Genomic DNA, 14,914 nt, shown 5'->3' on the forward strand with positions numbered 1-14,914 from the left:
GGCATGGGGTGCAGCGGGCATCAATCCCGCTGGTCTAACGCACAGAGGAGGGGCTGGAGTCAGGATACCTGGGTTCTTTCTTGGGCTCTGGGGGACAGTGTGACTTAGTGGTTAGAGCAGGGAACAAGGAGTCAGGACTCCTGGGTTCTGTTCTTTCTGGTCCAGTGGAATGGTTCTACCTGACCTGTTCTTTCACTCACCCTGTCTCGCAGATCCTGACCGGGGAAGACTGGAATTCAATCATGTACAATGGGATCATGGCTTATGGAGGGCCCTCCTTCCCCGGCGTGCTGGTCTGCATTTACTTCATCATCCTCTTTGTCTGTGGGAACTGTATCCTCTTTCTCGCCAGCTGGGGAGTAACAGCTGGGCGTTTTCTTGTCTTGTCCGGCACAGCCATACCTAGGTTCAAGTACACATCGGGGAAGGGCTATGGGGCTGGGTATGGTATGTTCAGACATCATAGTACAAGGAGTGAAGGAAATGGTGAAACAGGAGTGGGGGTTAAAAGGGATGAAAAAATCAGTTGGGTGGCTCTCTTGGTCTCGTGGCTTCGGATCCCCCTCTGACACCAATGGAGGTTTGCTGGTGACGGCCAAGAGGCAGCTGTCATGGGTACACAGAGGGCTCGTTGCTGAGCATGGGGTTCTCCCCATCTGCCTGTGTATATTGCTTAGTGTCATCACACAGGCTCTCGCTAAGCCCTGGCCATGGAAGGGACTGATTCCTTACATATGAGCATGCTCCCTAAGCTCCTTAGCCCCACCCCCTTTCAGATATCCTGCTCAATGTCTTCCTGGCCATCGCTGTGGACAATCTGGCCGAGGCCGAGAGCCTGACCTCGGCCCAGAAAGCCAAAGCCGAGGAGAAGAAGCGGAGGAAAATGTCCAGGTCAGTGCTGCTCTCTGCTGCTTAAAAGCAGGAACCCCCAAGGGCCCAGGGCTTGCAAATCAATGTGAGCTGCTGGTCTTGGGCATCATCTCAGTAACATTCATTGCCATCTGTGCCGTGGCCTCACTCCCCACCTCTCCTTTTCGGTTCCCCGTCCAGAAGTTATCCAGAGAAATCTGAGGAGGAAAAGCTCCTGCTGGCCAAGAAGCTGGAGCAGAAAGCCAAGGCCGAAGGAATCCCTACCACAGCCAAGGTCAGTGCTGCGACCCCTCTGAGCTCGTCTGGCCAAATGTCTAGGGGAACTTTCCCCAGCAGTTGAGGAGTATGGTACCGAGCAGTAATGTCTTCCCATTATTTGTCCTGTCGTGCATGAAAGGTGGATGGCCATGGAGGGAGGGAGGGAGGGAGATTTCCCCAGGGTCCACAGAATGACTGGGGACAAAATCCTGAGCTTCAGCAGATCCATCTCTGGAGACTTGTAGCAAGACGTCCATTCTGTACGCCCTGCAGGCCCGGATCATTCCTCTGACGAGCGAGCCTGCTTTCCCTGACCCCTCCCAAAACATGTGTCGGGGGGACGGGGAGTGAGACTCAGTGGGCACGGGCCCAGAATCAAAGGTCCTGTACCAAAGGACTGCCTCGGTGGAGTTTCCACTCAAGGGCTTTGGCTACACTTACACTTCAAAGCGCTGCCGTGGCAGCGCTGCCACGGCAGCGCTTTGAAGCGCTAAGTGTAGTCAAAGCGCCAGCGCTGGGAGAGAGCTCTCCCAGCGCTGTCCGTACTGCACCTCCGTGTGGGAAATAACGTACAGCGCTGGGAGCCGCGCTCCCAGCGCTGGGGCTTTGACCACACTGGCGCTTTGCAGCGCCGCAATTTGCAGCGCTGGAGAGGGTGTGTTTTCACACCCTCTCCAGGGTGTAAAAACACACCCAGCACTGCAAATTTGTACGTGTAGCCAAGCCCAAGATCTTTCTCCACACACATGTTCACAGACACACACGTAGGGCCCAGCAGAGGCCCTTGTCCAACTGGCCAGTGATCCTGGCTCCCCTGCCTCGTGTTGTTTATTATGAATTATTTCTTTTGTGGTAGCGCCTAGGAGCAGTGGCGAATTAGCCACCGGGCCCGAGGCCCCAGCCAACTGGGGGGCCCCCCGGAAAAAATCTGCTGGTGGCAGCGAAAGCCTGGAGCTGCGGCTGCCGGGCGGGTGGGGCTGGAAAGCCCCATGCACTGACCCTGTTCCATGGCAGAAGTGCTGGGTGGGGGAATCTCCTCTCCCTCCCCTCCCCCCACAGCAGCCAGACCCTTGTCCCACACAGAGCTTCTCTGGTCTTGGGGCACAGTGGGGGGTGGGGGGTGGAGAAAGGAGCAAAAGGGGTTGTGGGGCTGCATTGGGGAGGCAGAATGGGGAGGACCCTGGGTGGAACAGGGGTGGGCCCCAGGGGAAGGGGCAGAAAGGGGTGCATCTGTGGGTGGGGCCACAGGCAGAAGGGGTGGGGAAGGCCCTCTACTTGCTCTAGCCGAAGGCCCAAAGGAACCTTAATCTGCCTCTGCCTAGGAGCCTCCGTCGTGGGTCAGAGCCCCATTGTGCCAGGCACTGTACAAACACAGAACAAACAGATGGCTCCTGCCCCAATGGGAGATCAGGGGGGAGCTCTCCCTGCCCCTCGCTGTGCAGCACTGTCCCGCTGGCCTGGGGAAGGCTGGCACGCAGAGCCCTGGCAGTGCCACGGGTGGCGACTCTGGGATGCTCAGCTAGTCGCCTCTCTCTCTCTCCTCAGTTAAAAGTGGACGAGTTTGAATCAAACGTAAATGAGATCAAAGACCCCTACCCTTCTGCTGACTTCCCAGGTAAGGCTCTGGCTTGATCCTTGCCGCCAGCCGGAGAGATTGAGGGAGCGAGGGAAAGGGTTGGGGTGGCTTGCAGAGAGAAATCCCATTGGAGGGCTCTGGTCCCAAGAGTGCAGCTCAGCTAGAGGCTTATTATGATGCAGAAAGCCACATGGTTTTTTTCCAGCAGACGCTGAGCTGGAATAAACTCTGTGCAGTTCTCTGCAGCGCTTGGTCTGTGTGTGAGGGTGGGGGCGTGATCAGGGAGTTCTAGCTCTCTCTGGGGAGGATACCAGTCTCTGCACATGCCTCTGCACATTGCTTGTGGGGTGTTACTTGCTTCACTGAGGGGCGAGTCCCGCTGCCCACTAGGGGGCGCACTAGGAGGCATAAGATGGGGGACCCCCCCCACACACACAGAGCAGTGGGAGCTGGGTTTGGCCAGGAGGATTTGAAGTCAGGACCTTGGGGGATACCCCAGGGTTTTGTCCTATGGGTCTCTAATGGCAAGCAGCATCTTGCTCCACAGCGGGAGTGTGAGTACACCCAGGGGCTTCAGGGTGCAAGGGGAGCCACAGCCCTTCATCTAACTGTGGTGGCCACACTCTCTCTGCCTGGCATAAAAGGAAACATGGCCAGATGTCAGGTTCCTGATCCCCGCATGGAGGGTCAGAGCTGTTCTGCTGACTCACCCTGCAGCTGTACCACGGGGGTCTCATCATCCCCAACTCCGGATGGTTAAGGAAACAATCCCTCATTGGCTTCCCAGGACAGAGAGGGGCCAAGTAAACCTTCCCTACCTCTAAGTTTCAGGTTCTGCTAGGTTTTTTTTTCTTTTGGCTGCCGATAAGTGAATGACCCCAACATGCGAGCTCAAAATTTCCCTCCCTCTGGCTGCTCCACAGGTGACGATGAGGAAGATGAGCCCGAAATCCCCCTGAGCCCTCGGCCACGCCCCCTGGCAGAGCTGCAGCTCAAGGAGAAAGCAGTGCCCATGCCCGAAGCCAGCGCCTTCTTCATCTTCAGCCCAACCAACAAGTAGGTGTTGCTTCTCCTCCCATCTGTCAGAAACCCAGCAGTGATCAGCGAGGATAGAACCTGGGACCTCCCGACTGAGCTACAAAGTAACACCTTTAGCTGTAATGGGCATTTACAGCCTCTGGAGCCAGCTGTGCCCACAGTAGAAGCATGCCAGGCACACAGAGTGAGGGGTGCCACTCCCAAGACTGAGGCAGGGATCTCCCCAGCTGCACCACTCCCCAAGCTCTAACCTGGGCTGTCACTCAGCCCCTTGGAGCTGACAATGCTTTGACTGCCTGCCTCCCCTCTCTCCCTTCCCCAGGATCCGAGTGCTGTGCCACCGAATTGTCAACGCCACCTGGTTCACCAACTTCATCCTGCTCTTCATCCTGCTCAGCAGCGTCTCTCTGGCAGCTGAGGATCCCATCCGGCCTGAGTCCTTCAGGAACCAGGTGCCCAGGTTGGGCTGTTGGGGAAAGCAGTTTGAGCCACCAGAAACGTGCAGCTTCAGGGGAGCTGCTTGCCAGGCTATTGCCTCGTGCCCAAGGAGAGTTTGGAACAGCGGCCTGGGAATCAGGACAGCTGGGTTCTCTTCCTGGCTCTTAGAGAGAAGGGCTGTCTAGTGGTTAGATCAGGGGATTTGGAGACAGAACCCGTGGGTTCTATTCCTGGCTATAGCAGGGAAAAGGGGGAGCTCATGGTTAGAGGAGGAAATTCTGACTCCAGACTCCTGGGTTTTGTGCTTGGCTCTGCAAGGAGAGTTGTGTAGTTCTAGAACAACGGTTCAGCATGCTTGTGTCCAAGGAGAGTTTAGTGCAGGGGATGAGGAATCAGGAGTCCTGGGTTCTTTTCCTGGCTCTGGAAGGAAAGCCTGTTCCAGGGCTACAGCAGGGGATTCTGGGTTCTCATTCCAGCCCTGGCACTAACTTTACTTTGTGGCCTTGGGCAAGTCACTTCCTCTCTGTGCCTCACCATCCCAGTCTGTAGCAGAGGGATAATAAAGCTGCCCTGTGAGGTTAAATTCGTTTCCCACTGGGAGCTGCTTGGCCCCTGTGGTGCAGGGAGCGGTAGGGACGCCTGCAGAGCAGTCCATTGCCCTGTGAAGCACTCGGAGACCCCACGAGTGCGGATGGAGTTATTCATCAGAACTCCATGGCTGGAGGTGGGCCATTGGGCAGGGTGCAGAGGTGACACCGAGCATTCGCGGTCTCAGGTGCCCGGCTGGCTGGTTCTTGCTCACGTGCTCAGGGTCCAACCGATTACCATATTTGGGGTCAGGAAGGAGTTTTCCCCCAGGTCACACCGGCTGGCATCTTGGGGCTGCGTGGTTTTGCCTTCCTTTGGGGCACAGATCACTTACAAGGACCAGCTGGGTATGTCTCAGTAAAACAAATCCCTGCCATTGCAGGGGCCTGAGCCCACTGGTGGGCCTCTCGATCACTGGACTGCTGGCTCAGGTTTCCATGGAAACCTCAGCAGCATGGGGCACACAGCTGAGGTAAAATGGGTCTTCTCTAAAAAACTGGAATCAGGACTCCTGGCTTCTGCCACAAACTGCCTGTGTGATCACTGGCAAGTCACTTAACATCACCCCGTGCCTCAGTTTCCCCACCTTTAAATTGTCTTGGATTGTAATACTTTGGATGTACAGAGCCTTTCATCTGAGGACCCCAAAGCACTGTCACTAACCTCATTTTACACATAGGGAAACTGAGGCCTGGAGAGGGGAAATTACTTGCCCAAGGTCACCCAGCTAGATGCTTACAGAGCTGGGAAAAGAACCCAGGAATCCTGACACCTTAGGCCATGGTCCTTTCCCAGAGCCAGGAATTGAACCCAGGAGTCCTGACCCTAAATCACCAGCATTAACCACTAGAACACTGACTGGTGAGGCCACATCTGGAGTATTGTGTCCAGTTTTGGGCCCCCCAGTACAGAAAGGATGTGGACAAATTGGAGAGAGTCCAGTGGAGGGCAATGAAAATGATCAGGGGCTGGGGCACATGACTTACGAGGAGAAGCTGAGGGAACTGGGCTTATTTAGTCTGCAGAAAAGAAGAGTGAGGGGATAGAAAAGGTGGGTCTCTGGATTAAATTTAGAAGTATGAACAACAGATCACAGGCCCTGGTTCGGAAGAAGGAAGATCCAGGGAACTACAGGCCAGTCAGTCTCACCTCATCAATTCTGAACCACTTAGAGGCCTCATCTGGAGTGGATGGATCTAGACTGTTCTCAGTGGTAGAAGATGACAGAACAAGGTGAGATTCTGATTCTATGATTTGATAGCAGCCTTCCACTACCTGAAGTGGGGTTCCAAAGAGGATGGAGCTCGGCTGTTCTCAGTGGTGGCAGATGACAGAACAAGGAGCAATGGTCTCAAGTTGCAGTGTGGGAGGTCTAGGTTGGATATTAGGAAAAACTATTTCACTAGGAGGGTGGTGAAGCACTGGAATGGGTTACCTAGGGAGGTGGTGGAATCTCCTTCCTTAGAGGTTTTGAGGATCAGGCTTGAGAAAGCCCTGGCTGGGATGATTTAGTTGGGGTTGTTCCTGCTTTGAGCAGGGGGTTGGACTGGATGACCTCCTGAGGTCTCTTCTAACCCTAATCTTCTATGATTCTATGAACACTCTCCCCTCCCAAAGATGGGAACAGTAGCTAGGAATCCTGGCTCCCGGGCTCTAACCCTTGGACTGCTGTGCTCTGCCAAGGATAATCCTTTCCTAAGTGCTGTGGGACTGGGAGGCTTAATTCATTAGTGTTGTAAAGATGCTGGTGCGAAAGGAGCAGTCACAGTGCAAAGCATGTATGTATTATTGTTGTATTTATTATTAGCACCAGGTGTGCAGTTTCCATTCAGCGGGGCAGTGAGCCGTCTGTCTGCCAAAGCTCCCGGTTGTCGGACGTTCAAATAACATCTGGTCTCCCGAGTTACCAAAACCTCTGCTGATTTTTATCTTCAGGTTCTGGGATATTTTGACATCGGCTTCACCTCCGTGTTCACAGTTGAAATAGTCCTGAAGGTAAGTCACACCCCATCTTTTTGGAGACGGTGTGTAATGGGGTGATGCCAGCGGCGAGGGGGAGCCGCTGCTTGGGGCAGAGCAGAGGCAGGCGACAGCAGTGGCTGCAGTGAATGAGGAATCTTTGATTGAGACTGCTGCTGCACACAGACAGACACTGGGGGTTCGCTGGCCAGCCTGTGCCACTTAGGGTACGTCTACACTACGGGATTATTCCGATTTTACATAAACCAGTTGTGTAAAACAGATTGTATAAAGTCGAGTGCACATGGCCGCACTAAGCACATTAATTCGGCGGTGTGCGTCCATGTACCGAGGCTAGCGTCGATTTCCGGAGCATTGCATTGTGGGTAGCTATCCCATAGCTATCCCATAGTTCCCGCAGTCTCCCCCGCCCATTGGAATTCTGGGTTCAGATGGGGCAAAAAACATTGCCACTGGTGCTTCTGGGTACAGCCTCACCCCTCCCTCCGTGAAAGCAGCAGCAGCCAACCGTTTCGCGCCTTTTTTCCTGGTTGAACTGTGCAGACGCCATTCCACGGCAAGCATGGACCCTGCTGAGGTGAAGACAGCAATCATGGACGTTTTAAACACCTCGCGCCTTCTCGTGCAGTCAATGCTGACCCGGGACCTGCAAAGCCAGGCGAGGAGGCGGCGGCTACGGCAGCGCGGTGACGAGAGTGATGAGGACATGGACACAGAATTCTGTCAAACTGCAGGCCCCTGCACTTTGGAGATCCTGCTGGTAATGGGGCAGGTTCTAGCCATTGAACGCCGATTTTGGGCCTGGGAAACAAGCACAGACTGGTGGGACCACATAGTGTTGCAGGTGTGGGACGATTCCCAGTGGCTGCGAAACTTTCGCATGCGTAAGGGCACTTTCATGGGACTTTGTGACTTGCTTTCCCCTGCCCTGAAGTGCCAGAATACCAAGATGAGAGCAGCCCTCACAGTTGAGAAGCAAGTGGCAATAGCCCTCTGGAAGCTTGCAATGCCAGACAGCTACCGGTCAGTCGGGAATCAATTTGGAGTGGGCAAATCTACTGTGGGGGCTGCTGTGATGCAAGTAGCCAAAGCAATCACTAAGCTGCTGCTACAAAAGGTAGTGACTCTGGGAAATGTGCAGGATGGCTTTGCTGCAATGGGATTCCCTAACTGTGGTGGGGTGATAGATGGAACCCATATCCCTATCTTGGCACCGGAGCACCAGGGCACCCACTACATAAACTGCAAGGGATACTTTTCCATGGTGCTGCAAGCACTGGTGGATCACAAGGGACGTTTCACCAACATCCACGTGGAATGGCCGGGAAGGGTTCATGATGCTCGTGTCTTCAGGAACACTACTCTGTTTAAACAGCTGCAGCAAGGGAATTACTTCCCAGACCAGAAATTAACAGTTGGAGATGTTGAAATGCCTGTCGTTATCCTGGGGGACTCAGCCTACCCCCTGATGCAATGGCTCATGAAGCCATACACAGGCAGCCTGGACAGTAGTCAGGAGCTGTTCAACTACAGGCTGAGCAAGTGCAGAATGGTGGTAGAATGTGCATTTGGCCATTTAAAGGCGCGCTGGCGCACGTTACTGACTCGCTCAGACCTCAGCCAAACCAATGTCCCCATTGTTATTGCTGCTTGCTGTGTGCTCCACAATCTCTGTGAGAGTAAGGGGGAGACTTTTATGGCAGTGTGGGAGGCTGAGGCAAATCACCTGGCCGCTGATTACGCACAGCCAGACACCAGGGCGATTAGAAGAGCACACCAGGAAGCGGTGCGCCTTAGAGAAGCTTTGAAAACCAGTTTCATCACTGGCCAGGGTACAGTCTGACTGTTGTGTTTGTTTCTCCTTGATGAAACCCCCCGCCTTGATTGACTCATTCCCTGGAAGCCACCCCCCCCCTTAGATCACAGCTTGCTTTCTAAGGAATTAAAGTAACTCTCATTTAAAAATCATGTATTCGTTATTACTTAATTATAAAAAGAGGGAGAGAACTGAGAAGGTAGCCCGGGTGGGGTTTGGGAGGAGAATAGTAGGGAAGGAAAAGGCCACTAAAAAAATTTCATAATAATGAGAGTCTTTTGGTTGGGCTGTCCACTGGGGTGGATTGGGTGGGTGCACGGAGCCTCCCCCCACGAGTTCTTACTCGTCTGCCGGGTGAAGAGGCTAAGGAACATGGTGAGGGGGGAGGGGGGTTACACAGGGGCTGCAGCGGCACTCTGTGATCCTGCTGCCATTCCTGAAGCTCCACCATATGCCGGAGCATGTCAGTTTGATCATGCAGCAGCCCCAGAGTTGCATCCCGCCACCACTGATCTTCCTGCCGCCACCTCTCATCTCGAGCATCTCTCCTCTCATCTCGAGCATCTCTCCTGTCCTCACGTTCGTCCCTCCTGTCCTCACATTGGTCCCTCCTGTCCTCACGGTCACTGGCATCTTTCCTGTACTTTGCTACCACGTCCTTCCACACATTCAGATGAGCTCTTTCATTGCAGGTCACTTCCATGATTTCTGAAAACATTTCTTCTCGCATCTTTTTTTTCCGCCGCCTTATCTGAGATAGCCTTCGGGACGGAGTAGGGAGGCTTGAAAAATTTGCAGCTTCATGAGGGAGGGAAAAAAGAGAGAGAAGTATTTAAAAAGATGCATTTTAGAGAACAATGGTCATACACTTTCACGGTGAACAACACTATTCACCTTACATAGCACATGTGTTTTCACTACAAGGTCGCATTTTGCATCTTAATATTGAGTGCCTGCGGCTTTAGTGTTACAGATCACAGACGCAGGTCCAGGCATCAGAATTCGGCTTGCATGCAGCCATGGTAAGCCATTGTCTTTCGTCTTCTGCAGCCTTCATCTATCCAGAGCCCTCCTTTCCCAAATAGCAAGCAAAGCCTGTTGAGTGCTGCTTCTTAACATGCAGCAGCAGAAACCACCCCGTGGCTGGTATCATGGAAGACCACTGCTAAACACCAGCCTTTCCCCCTCCCCACAACCACATGGCTGGTAGCAGGAAAGATCCCTGCTAGCGAAACACGGAAAAGCTCAGCACCAATCGTGCCCCCCGCCTTGGCTACCTGCAGGGAAGGATTTCTTTTAAGCCACAAGCAAACCGCCCAGTAGGAATGGCCATTTCTGTTCCCTTACTTAAATTCCTGAATTTCGACCAGGTTACAATGAACGATATCACCTCTTCTGAGGTAACACAGCGAGATAAAGAACAGATGTTGCTTGAATGCCAGCAATCACCGGGACCATACGCAGCTAGGCTTTGTCATGCAATGATACAAGATTACTTGCTACATGGATGGCGTGGTCAAGTGTCCTACCATGGAGGATGGAATAAAGCAGCGCTGCCCAGAAACCTTCTGCAAAGGCTTTTGGAGTACCTCCAGGAGAGCTTCATGGAGATGTCCCTGGAGGATTTCCGCTCCATCCCCAGACATGTTAACAGACTTTTCCAGTAACTGTACTGGCCGCGAATGCATCCCAAGTCCTCAGGGCTAATTAATCATTAAAAAACGCTTGCTTTTAAACCGTGTCTTATATTTACAAGGTACACTCACCAGAGGTCCCTTCCATGGCTTCATTGTCTGGGATAGTGGCTTGGGAGGGCTGGGAGGGTAATTCCGTCAGGGTGAGAGAAAGCTCCTGGCTGTTGGGGAGAACGGAGTGCTGTGTGCTCTCTGCAAGCTCGTCCTCCTCTTCCTCCTCCTCATCTTCCCCGTCCGCAGAATCCTCAGCCATGGCTGCGATTACCACCCCCACCTCGGAATCCACGGACAGGGGTGGGGTAGTGGTGGTGGACCCCCCTAGAATTGCATGCAGCTCAGCGTAGAAGTGGCATGTTTTTGGCCCTGCCCCGGACTTTCCGTTTGCTTCTTTGGTTTTCTGGTAGGCTTGTCTGAGCTCCTTAACTTTCACACGGCACTGTACTGAGTCCCTGGTGTGGCCTCTCTGCATCATGGCCTTGGAAATTTTTTCAAATGTTTTTTCATTTCGTCTTTTGGAACGGAGTTCTGTTAGCACGGAATCCTCTCCCCATACAGCGATCAGATCCAGTACCTCCCATGCAGTCCATGCTGGAGCTCTTTTTCGATTCTCAGGAGACTGCATTGTTACCTGTGCTGATGAGCTCTGCGTGGTCACCTGTGCTGGTGAGCTCTCCACGCTGGCCAAACAGGAAATGAAATTCAAAAGTTCGCGGGGCTTTTCCTATCTACCTGGCCAGTGCATCCGAGTTCAGATGGCTTTTCAGAGCGGTCACAGTGGTGCACTGTGGGATAGCTCCCGGAGGCCAATACTGTCGATTTGCGGCCACACTAACCCTAATCCGACATGGCAATACCAATCTGAGCGCTACTCCCCTCGTCAGGGAGGAGTACAGATATCGGTTTAAAGAGCCCTTTATATCGATATAAAGGGCCTCATTGTGTGGACTGGTACAGGGTTAAATTGGTTTAATGCTGCTAAATTCGGTTTAAACGCGTAGTGTAGACCAGGCCTTACTTGGGCGGCCTCCTCAGTACAGCTGGTCAGAACATTTTCCTCAAAAAGTTTTTCATTAGTTTCTCCAAACTGAAATTTGTCATGAAATTGTTTTGATTTTGACAAAAATCCCAGCAAAAAAATTTCAAAACAAAAGAATAAGAGGTTTGGAAATTTTCAAAATGTTGTTTAGAATTTGATGTCCTTTCTTTTTTCATTTTTACATTATTTCATAACATGGCAGGAGTAACAGTGCATAATATGTTTCCATCAATACGAACTAGCAACTGCCATTAATGTACACCCATAATATTCCCTATTACTGTGACATGTCATAATATAATAGTAGAAATTAGGGCTGTTGATTAATCGCAGTTAACTCATGCAATTAAAATAAAAAAGATCATGATTAATCGCAGTTTTAATCACACTGTTAATCAATAGAATGCCACTTGAAATTTGTTAAATATTTGTGGATGTTTTTCTACATTTTCAAATCTATTGATTTCAGTTACAACACAGAATACAAAGTGTACAGTGCTCACTTTATATTATTTATTACAGATATTTGCACTGTAAAAATGATAAATAAAAGAAATAGTATTTTTCAGTTCACCTCATACAAGTACTGGAGTGCAATCTCTTTATTGTGAAAATGCAACTTACAAATGTAGATTTTTTTGGTTCCATAACTGCATTCAAAAACAAAACAATGCAAAACTGTAGAGCAGGGGTGGCCAACCTGTGGCTCCGGAGCCACATGCGGCTCTTCAGAAGTTAACATGCGGCTCCTTGTATAGGCACCGACTCCAGGGCTGGAGCTATAGGCGCCAACTTTCCATTGTGCCAGGGGGTGCTCACTGCTCAACCCCTGGCTCTTCCACAGGCCCTGTCCCCACTCCATCCCTTCCTGCCCCCTCCCCTGAGCCTGCCGTGCTCTCACTCCTCCCCCTCCCCCTCCAGAGCCTCCTGCATGCCATGAAACAGCTGATCAGGAGGTGCAAGGAGGGAGCGGGAGGCGCTGATCAGCAGGGCTGCCAGTGAGCGGGAGGCGCTGGGAGCAGGGCCGGGGAGCTGATTGGGGGCTGCTGACATATTACTGTGGCTCTTTGGCAATGTACATTGGTAAATTCTGGCTCCTTCTCAGGCTTAGGTTGGCCACCCTTGCTTTAGAGCAGTGACTCTCAAACCATTTTTACTGGTGACCCCTTTCGCATAGGAAGCTTCTGAGTGCGACCCCCATTATAAATTAAGAACACTTTTTTATATATTCAACACCATTATAAATGCTGGAGGCAAAGCAGGGTTTGGGGTGGAGGTTGACAGCTCGCGACCCCCCGTGTAATAACCTTGTGACCCCCTGAGGGGGTCCTGAACCCCAGCTGAAAACCCCTGCTTTAGAGCCTACAAGTCCACTCAGTCCTATTGCTTGTTCATCCAATCACTCAGACAAAAAAGTTTGTTTACATTGGCTGGAGATACTGCTGCCTGCTTCTTATTTACAATGTCACCAGAAAGTGAGAACAGGTGTTCGCATGGCACTTTTGTAGCTGGCATTACAAAGTATTTACGTGCCAGATATGCTAAATATTCGTATGCCCCTCCGTGCTTTGGCCACCATTCCAGAGGGCAGGCTTCCATGCCAATGAAGCTCGTTAAAAAACTAATGCGTTAATAAAATTTGTGACTGAACTCCTTGGGGGAGAATTGTATGTCTCTGGCTCTGTTTTACCTGCATTCTGCCATATATATCATGTTATAGCAGTCTCGGATGATGACCCAGCACATGTTGTTCATTTTAAGAACACTTTTGCTGCAGATTTGACAAAATGCAAAGAAGGTATCTTGTGAGATTTCTAAAGATAGCTACAGCACTCAACCCAATGTTTAAGAATCTGAAGTGCCTTCCAAAATCCGAGAAGGACAAGGTGTGGAACATGCTTTCGGAAGTCTTAAAAGTGCAATATTCTGATGCAGAAACTACAGAACCCGAACCACCAAAAAAGAAAATCAGCCTTCTGCTAGTGGCATCTGACTCAGATTATGAAAATGAACATGCGTCGGTCTGCTCTGCTTTGGATTGTTATCGATCAGAACCCATCATCAGCATGGACGCAGGTCCTCTGGAATGGTGGATGAAGCATGAAGGGACATATGAATCTTTAGCGCATCTGGCATGTAAATAACTAGTGACGCAGGCTGGAACAGTGCCATGAGAATGCCTGTTCTCACTTTCAGGTGACATTGTAAATAAGAAGCGGGCAGCATTAGCTCCTGCAAATGTAAACAAACTTGTTTGTCTGAGCGATTGACAGAACAAGAAATAGGACTGAGTGGATTTGTAGGTTCTAAAGTTTTACATTGTTTTATTTTTGAATGCAGTTATTTTTTTTACATAATTCTACATTTTTAAGTCCAACTTTCATGATAAAGAGATGGCACTACAATACTTGTATTGGGTGAATTGCAAAATGCTATTTCATTTGTTTTTTACAGTACAAGTATTTGTAATAAAAAATAAAGTGAGCACTGTACACTTTGTATTCTGTGTTGTAGTTGAAATCAATATATTTGGAAATGTAGAAAACATCCAAAAAGATTTAAAGAAATGGTATTCTATGATTGTTTAACAGCGCGATTAATCAATATTAATTTTTTTAATCGCTTGACAGCCCTAGTAGAAATATTATTTTAATATATTTTATTCTAAAACTCTTTAAGGGCAGCTGCCCCTTAGCATGGATTGAACCAGCTTCTCTTTTCTTTTAGATCAAAATGTCTCCTGTTTGTATTGTAATGAAATAGTTTGACACTGGAGTTACACTGCAAACAGGAGACGTTTTGACCTAGAAGAGAAGAGAAGATGTTTCAATCAGTGCTAAGTAGCAGCTGCCCTTAACTGCTTTAAAAATGCACAGATTAATCCATTCTAAGGCCAGAAGGGACCATTACAATCATCTGGTTTGACCTACTATGTGACACAGACCATAGAATGTAGGAAATACCTTTAGAAAAACATCCTCTCTTGATTTAAAAATTGTCAGTGGTGGAGTCTCCACCATGACCCTGGGTAAATTGCTCCAATGGTTAATTACCTTCACTGTAAAAAATTTACACCTTCTTTCCAGTCTGAATTTGCCTAGTTTCAACTTCTAGCCATGGGACTATATTATGCCTTTCTCTGCTAGATTGAAGCACCCGTTATTAAATATTTAAAATAAAATCAATGAAATAATTAAACGATTGTCATTGTACGACGCCAGTAGTAGTAGTGCATGCCACAGACATGTCATTAAATAATATAAAAACAAAAATATTAAACAAAAAAAATTAAAATAAAATAAAACAAAAATTCAAAGTGTTCCAGAACCAACATTTTTCAAAACTTCCATTTCATGGGATATTTTAAAAATATTTTTTTTGTTCCAGTCGGGAACAAAACCAAATGATGATGTGTCGAAATTTCCCCCGAAACAGAAATACCGAGTTTTGACCAGCTCTGCTCCTGAGTCCGCCCTAGACGGAGCAGTCGGAGAAGGCCCTGCTGGCTGTGCTCTACTGTGGCCAGTCTGTAGCCCAGGGAAGCATTTGTTTAGTGGCTGTCAGCCCAGTTCCTAGGCCACAGATGTCTGCTTGAGAAAAGCACCATAACAATTGGCGGC

At 50.1% G+C, this 14,914-nt stretch overlaps 1 protein-coding gene across 3 annotated transcripts in view; it reads left to right on the top strand.

The window, feature by feature from the left end:
- Positions 1-14,914, top strand: part of CACNA1S (calcium voltage-gated channel subunit alpha1 S) — a 111,034-nt gene that overhangs the window by 38,261 nt on the left and 57,859 nt on the right. For all 3 annotated transcript variants that reach the window (XM_039535021.1, XM_039535018.1, XM_039535020.1), the window contains exons 13-19: positions 213-333; positions 777-891; positions 1,051-1,144; positions 2,674-2,743; positions 3,628-3,760; positions 4,065-4,194; positions 6,704-6,763. In XM_039535021.1, coding sequence (XP_039390955.1) covers positions 213-333; positions 777-891; positions 1,051-1,144; positions 2,674-2,743; positions 3,628-3,760; positions 4,065-4,194; positions 6,704-6,763 — 723 coding nt within the window. The remainder of the gene's footprint in view (positions 1-212; positions 334-776; positions 892-1,050; positions 1,145-2,673; positions 2,744-3,627; positions 3,761-4,064; positions 4,195-6,703; positions 6,764-14,914) is intronic.

Source organism: Mauremys reevesii, linkage group 4 (genome assembly GCF_016161935.1).
Source record: "Mauremys reevesii isolate NIE-2019 linkage group 4, ASM1616193v1, whole genome shotgun sequence".
NCBI classification, from domain to species: Eukaryota; Metazoa; Chordata; order Testudines; family Geoemydidae; genus Mauremys; species Mauremys reevesii.